The 7296-nt window shown below is 44.3% G+C and overlaps 1 protein-coding gene and 1 long non-coding RNA gene across 3 annotated transcripts in view; one reads left to right on the top strand and one right to left on the bottom strand.

The window, feature by feature from the left end:
• Positions 1-1915: 1915 nt before the first annotated feature.
• LOC104846235 (uncharacterized) lies at positions 1916-6204 on the bottom strand. Of its 2 annotated transcripts, none has more exons than XR_775828.3 (4): positions 5975-6204; positions 5077-5194; positions 4042-4203; positions 1916-2141 (listed from the first exon to the last, which is right to left on the bottom strand). It is a non-coding gene; the product is annotated as an uncharacterized LOC104846235 (long non-coding RNA). The 2 variants fall into 2 exon arrangements; XR_775830.3 differs by having other exon boundaries at positions 6026-6204.
• A 171-nt stretch (positions 6205-6375) lies between these two features.
• The window catches only part of BTBD1 (BTB domain containing 1), a 48789-nt gene continuing 47868 nt past the window's right edge, over positions 6376-7296 (top strand). Inside the window, exon 1 of the mRNA XM_003413868.3 lies at positions 6376-6785. Coding sequence (XP_003413916.2) covers positions 6391-6785 — 395 coding nt within the window. The 5' untranslated portion in view covers positions 6376-6390. The remainder of the gene's footprint in view (positions 6786-7296) is intronic.

Below are 7296 nucleotides of genomic sequence, written 5' to 3'. Positions count from 1 at the left end.
TCTTTTCATGAGCTTGTTGGCCATCTGAATATCCTCTTTTGTGAAGTGTCTGGCCAAGTCCTTTCCCATTGTTTTGATTGGGTTATCTTTTTGTTAACTTGTAGAAACTTTTTTAAAAAATATATTTTGGATATTAGACTCTTATCAGATATGGTTTCTGAAAATTTTCTCCTAATCTGTAGGTTGTCTTTTCACTTTTTAAAATAAAGTCCTTTGATGAACAAAAGTATTTAATTTCTACGAGGGTCCATTTATCTACTTAGTCTTTTTATGCTTGTGCTTTTCTTGTCATATCTGATACTTTATTATTAAAAACTAGGTCCTGTATCTATGCTCCTGTATTTTCTTCTAAGAATTTTATGGTTTTAACTTTCACATTTAGGTCCTTACTCCATTCAGAATTGGTTTTTGTGTATGGTGTGGGGCACATTTTAATTAAAAGATTATATCTAGGCGTATATGTGCTTATATATTTATATATATATATAAAAGTATGTGTTGTACATAAGAAAAAGTTTAGAAGCATATATACCAAAGTGATAACACTGGTCACCCTTGAGAATGGGTGTATAGGCGAGAATTATTGCTCTTTACACATTTCTCTCTTTTTTTTTTTAAACAATTTCTCATTTTATTTACTTTTTTTGAACATTTTATTGTGGTTTAGGTGAAAGTTTTACAGAGCAAATTAGTTTCCCAGTCGACAATTTACACACAGCTTGTTTTATGACATTGGTTACAAACCCCTGAATGTGTCAGCATTCTCTCTTCTACCTCCCTGGGTTCCCCATTTCCATTCGTCCAGCTTTTCTGCCCCTTCCTTCTTTCTGAACTTTGCTTTTGGGCGAATGCTGCCCTTTAGGTCTCATATAGTTGATTGTTCTGAGATATACATTCCTCACTGGTTTCTGTTCATTTTATAGGCCTGTCTATTATATGGCTATAATGTAATCTCCCAGAGTGATTTCAGTTCCAAGCTTGAAGGGTGTCTAAGGGCCATAGTCTCAGTGGTTCCACCAGTCTCTATCAGACTTGTAAGTCTGGTCTGATTTATGAGTTTGAATTTTGTTCTACATTTCTCTCCCACTCTGTCCATGACCTACTATTGTGGTCCCAGTCAGTGTCGTTGGTAATGATAGCCAGCCACCATCTAGTTATTTAATTTTTTACTGAGCTACAACTTACATATTGTAAAGGACATAAGTACAAACCTAAAAAATATTTACATATGTAAAACACCTGTAGCAGATGATATTTCTAAATACGTCTAAACAATTTGTCCAGTCTCATGAGGACTTCTTACGATGTGACCTGGCCACCCTCTCGTCAAGAGGTGGAGTCTAAGTTCCCTCCCCTTCAACCTGGGCAGGCCTTTGTGACTGCCTCAACATATTAAGTATGAAGATAATACGCTGTGTGACTTTCAAGGCTAGGTGATAAAAAGTGATAGATAGTGCCCCCCTCCTGGCTCTCTCCCTCTGAATCACCCATGCTGTGAGGAAACCCAGGTCCCTAGAGAGGCCCATTGTCATCGTATGTTTTACTCCTATATATGTTTCAAACCCATAAGACATTATTGTTGTTGTTTTAAACCGTCAACAGTCACTTATATTTACCCACAAATTTACCCTTTCTGCTGCTCTTCATTCTGTCCTGCAGCTTCTTTCTGGGATCATTTTCCTTCAGTCTGAAGAACACTGTAGTGCAGATTTGCTTCCAGAGAATTTCCTCAGTAGGTCAAGACTTCATCCTGAGACCACTCATTAAAGGTGAATGCTTGAAGTCTAAAGATGTGGACTCTAGCCACTGGACAAACCTTACATTGTCCTTATTCTCCAGTCATAATTGAACATCTTGTGGTCTTACCTGTGAGCCTTGCCATGACTACCCTGCAATAAACTGAGTTTATGCATGATAAACTTGAGCATTTCTTTATTTCAAAATTAATCCCCACAGGACAATATTCCTATCAGATGTTGGATCCAGTGGCAGTTTCAGCTCCTAGTAGGCTGTGATTTTCTGTATCTGCCTGTATCTCCAATTTTTCAGGGATGTGGTTTGCACTGTGACCTCAATTCTCCGATTTTCAGTTTTTCAGCATTTTCTTGTTGCAAGGGTGGGAATGATGAGTCCCAAGATCTCTACATGTGGAACAGGAAAAAGGAAATCTCAGCCAGTACTATTTTTGCTTTGATGCACTTGAGATTTTCTTTGGGATTTAAAATATGGTCAATTTGTGGTAATGGATTATAACACATTAAAAAAAGAATCCATGAGTCCAGAACAATACAGAGAGGGGTGGGTAGTGAAGAGGAGAAGAGAAGGTTCTTCTTTACAGAATAATGCCACTGTTAGATGTAGACAGAATTACAGAATTAGAAATCACCATTTTGCAACATCCAGTGTAATATTGATTCGGATTTTTTAAATCATCAACGGATGCTAAAACCATGAGGTGAAAAGTTTTTTGGGAAACAGGATAATCAAAAGGTATCAAAGTACCACCCCATGGAAACCTGTTGCTGTTGAGTCGATTCTGATTTCATGGCAACCCTACGTGTTACAGAATAGAACTGCTCCATAGGGTTTTCTTGGCTGTAATTTTTATGGGAGCAGATTACCAGGCCTTTCTTATGCAGCACCACAAGGTGGATTCAAATGGCCAACCTTTAGGTTAGCAGCCAATTGAAAATTAATTACATAGGAAACATACTCCTTTAGTATGGAGCGATCTGGCAGCCTTAACCAAGGAATTAAGTTTAGCATATCAACAGTAGCATATCACGTGCCTTCTGAAGCGATGCAATAAGAAGTATATAATATCATCTGCATAGTATTCTTGCCAAGAATGTTTAACCTCAAAGCTAATTACAAAATCATGAAGAAATAACTATGCAAATCTAGATTGCTGAGCATTCTGCTTCATAATCCTGGGCCCTTTAAAGAAGTCAATATTATAAAAAACAAAAACATGTAGAGGAACTATTTTAAATTAAAATAGGCTAAGGAGATATATAACCAATGGCAACATGTGAACTTTAATTTGATCCTGGATTTTTAAAAAAATCATTTATGAAAGACATTTTTTGGACAATCGGAGAAACTGGTGGTACAGCAGTTAAGTGCTCAACTGCTAATTGAAAGGTAGGTGGTTTGAATCTACCAGCTGCTCTGTGGGAGAAAAACATGGCAGTCTGCTTCTGTAAAGATAACAGCCTTGGAAGCCCTACAGAACAGTTCTACTCTGTCCTGTCAGGTCACTATGAGTCAAAATCATCTCGACGGCAATGGTTTTGTTTTTTGAAATATGGACTGTATATGAAATAATATTAGATATATATTAGAAGCTATTATGACATTATAGTTAATTGCATTAGTGTGATAATGGTATGGTGGTTATAGGAGAATGCCCTTGTCTTTAGAAGACACCTGCCGAAGCATTTAGGGTTCAAGTGTTATGAGGTCTGCAGCTTGCTTTGAAATAGTTCAGAAAAAAATGTGGCAAAATGTTAACAGGTAAATCTATTGAAGCTGCAAGTATTCGCTGTACTATTCTTTCAGCTTTTTTGTTATACTTGAAAATTTTCATGATAAAAAGTTGGCGGAAAATGGTCAATTTTTATAATTCTATGTGGTAAAAAAATTTTTTTTTCTTTTTTTCCTTAATTGCTGTGGAGTTGATTATGATTCATGACAAGCTGTGTGTGTTAAGAGTAAAACTGTGTTCCACAGGGTTTTCAATGACTGGTTTTTCAGAAGTAGATCATCAGGTCTTTCTTATGAGGTGCCTCTGGTGGACTCAACCTCCAACCCTTCAGTTAGCGACAAGCACATTAACTATTTCCACCATCCAGGGACTCCAACGGTAAAAAGGAAATACATGCTTTTTATAGTTACAAAAAATATCTCCAAATTTCTAGTCTTCTGAGGTTAGTTTCCTTAGTATACAAATAAAAGGGTTCAACCTCCTTTCCATATAAAGTCTAGGACTTTACTGAATATTTCCAAGGATTCCCAAGAGAGAAGAAACAGAGGGCTTACAATCTTCTGATTACATCTTGCTCTGGGTTCTTGGCTCTTGTTCACCATCTTGCCTCCTGTGGCTATTGTCTTTTCTCCATGCTGTAACACCCCTTATGTGGGTGCCAGTTCCCCTTCTTAACTCTTCAAGTCACCACTGAACAAGAGGCCAGACTTTTATCGCTTGGAGGTGAGAGAAGGGAAGTTTGGAGAAAAGGGAAGGACAGGATTAGAAAGAAGTTTTGGTGTGAGGAGGCAATTTCAGTGTTCAGCTCCTGAGATGAGGCAATTTAGGACAAAATGCCCCAATTTTAAGCCAAAACTGGCTTTCCCAGGGATCTTATTTCCCCTATAACCATCCATGTAGTTTAGAGTCAGGTAGTAGATAGCATTTTTCTTATTACCCACTGCTGTTTCCATACTGGAAACCCTGGTGGCATAGTGGTTAAGAGGTACGGCTGCTAACCAAAAGGTCGGCAGTTCAAGTCCACCAGGCGCTCCTTGGAAACTCTATGGGGCAGTTCTACTCTGTCCTATAGGGTTGCTATGACTGGGAATCGACTCAACGGCAGTGGTTTGGGTTTCCATACCACTGTTCTACTTCCTTCAGTTAGCAGCCCTCCTTCACTGAAATCCCAACCACATGCACACACTACCCTTTTTGTCTCTAGTCCACCCTCCACATTCCTTAAAGACTTTGGAATCATAGCTCTTCCCATGATTCCATGGTATCTCAATATCTGTGTGGATGAGGCCTAACCCCTAGCTCCCTCCCTGCTCCCTTCTACTTTACTCACCCATTTTCTCAGCACCCACCCTGGACCTACATCACAGGGAGCTGCTCTGCCTCAAATCTCACTATACAAACATATAAATATGAAATGAATGATGGCTGCCTTGATCTTCTTTTTGAGTGTACAGCTAGCTGTGGCTTGTTAGGGCTTCCAGCACTTGGGCTTTGAGACTGCCATTCTACTATATTCTACTATATGCATTTTAAACAAAATCTATTCACTTGCATTTTTAGGTAAACCGTGGACATTTATTCCATCTAACCTGGGCTTGGGGAAGGGGTTGCTCAGTCACTACTTCAGTCCCAATTTGAATTTCTTCCTGAGTGTGTTCCTTTTCCAAAGAAAGAGTTATTCGAAAGGCCTAACGGCTCTGGAAGTCCCTTTGGAAGACAAGACAGATGGAGTGGTTTTACAGGAGACACCTAGGTTAAGGCATTTTTTGTAATCTATAAGGCTTTTCCTACAAACAATAATAACTTAAAAATTGTAATCTATACAGCTTTTCCTACAAAGAAAAAGATGTTTCTGACTATACTTGCCTGTCCAAGAACTATTTCCTGGTTTCTTATCCTCTGCCTTTAACAGCTGACTTGACTCGGGGCCTGCCATACTGCACTGGGGCAAGGAAGGCCTCTCTCCCCCAATCCTGAAGAGCCACATTATAAATAGTGCCCATGAGGGGATAACACAGTCTACACAGCCTTTTCCATTTATTCTTTACTTTAGGCTTAGGCGGTGGTTCTTTCAGGGTCAGGGACTGAAAACAAGTGCTAGAAAGGCAGAGGAGGTAGGCAAGGGGGCTTTAACAGCAGGGATGGAACAGCAGGCCTAGATGGAGCAGCGGGGCCCTGTGGCCAGGAGGAAGCGTCCATTAGCCTGGGAGGACATGAGCAGCAGACAGCCGGAAAGGGAAGGGACCTGCAGACCTGGGAAGAGGTCACTGGGTTTCCAAGCCTCCCAGCTCTGGTCTGGAATTGACACAGGAGGGTGGCCATCTGGAGTAATGACTTCGCCATGCTTGGGATGAGGGCTGTCAGGAATTATATCATCCCCTATCCACATGCTCCCTTGGCCATGCCCTCTGTCCCCTTCCACTTTCTTGTGGGAAACCCCTCGAAGGACTAGGCTTGGGGACCTGTCCTAGGAACATATGAGGCTACCGGAGCTGGTGATGAGGGACCTGAAGGTAGGAAGAGACGGAATATGCCAACCGAGCCGCAGATCTGAGGAGGCTCCTGGAGGTCGTCCGGTTGTGAGGCCTGCAGAAGCTCGCGCTCCTGGAGTACAGCTCTTCGGAGCGCTCGGCGCGAGGCGTAGGGGCAGCCCACCGCACCAGGCCCCTCCTGGCGGGCTCGCGAGCGCCCCGGAACCCCCACCTGGCGGGGCGCGCCTGGCGCCGGGTCGCGCGCCGAGCGGTTCCGGGAGGGTGGGGCCGGGAGGGACGGCGGCGCGCGGCCTCCGGAAGCGCCTTTCCCGGAAGGCAGGGAGGCGGCGCCGGCCTGCGGAGGCGGCCTAGGAGATGGCTGCGGGGCCGCGGGGGCGCTCTCCTCAGCAGCGGGCGCCGCGCCGCTAGAGAATGGCTTCGGTCGGGCCGGCCGCGCCGGGGGAGCAGGCCCCGGGGGCTGAGGCGGAGCCGGGCCCCGCAGGGTCGCCGCCATCGCCGTCGCCACTGGGGCCCCTTCTCCCCCTGCAGCGGGAGCCTCTGTACAACTGGCAGGCGACCAAGGCGTCGCTGAAGGAGCGCTTCGCCTTTCTCTTCAACTCCGAGCTGCTGAGCGATGTGCGGTTCGTGTTGGGCAAGGGCCGCGGCGCTGCGGCCGCCGGGGGCCCGCAACGCATCCCCGCCCACCGCTTCGTGCTGGCCGCGGGCAGTGCCGTCTTCGACGCCATGTTCAACGGCGGCATGGCCACCACGTCGGCCGAGATCGAGCTGCCGGACGTGGAGCCCGCAGCCTTCCTGGCGCTGCTGAGGTGAGCGGAGCGGCGGGACTCCCCGGTGACCTTGGCCAGGCTCTCCTTACCGCTCCGGCCTCAGTTTCCTCTCGAGCCAGTGATGCTCCGGAAGGTCTAAACCAAAATCCGTAAGGTGGACGGTTGGCTGCCTGCTGTCAAAACAAATGTAAATGTCAGCACCCACATAGCGAGCATTTTACCGTTAAAAGGCGCTTTCACATCCCAATAGTGGATTGTCGCCCAGGCTTCTGAATTAGAGAAGTGGCAGCATAGGGTTCGGATCGGGTTATCCTGATGCCCATCAAATCTGGAAGAGCACAACCTTTGCAGAGATTTTGTTAGGAGAGTAGTAGTTGAAAAGCTTTGCAGGACTGGTGTCTTTTTTTTTTTTTAATTAAAAATCTCTGATTTCTTTTTCTTTAGCCTATTTATTGCAAAGGTCTTGCCCCTACGAAAGTGAATACCAAAGCAAGTACTGTGGCTAAACCTGCCTTGTGTTCCTGCAGACAAGCTCCCATTTGCGTAAAAA

Source organism: Loxodonta africana, chromosome 13, assembly GCF_030014295.1.
Source record: "Loxodonta africana isolate mLoxAfr1 chromosome 13, mLoxAfr1.hap2, whole genome shotgun sequence".
NCBI lineage: Eukaryota > Metazoa > Chordata > Mammalia > Proboscidea > Elephantidae > Loxodonta > Loxodonta africana.
The sequence above is the reverse complement of the archived record's forward strand: the minus strand, read 5'-3'. Positions and strand labels throughout refer to the sequence as shown.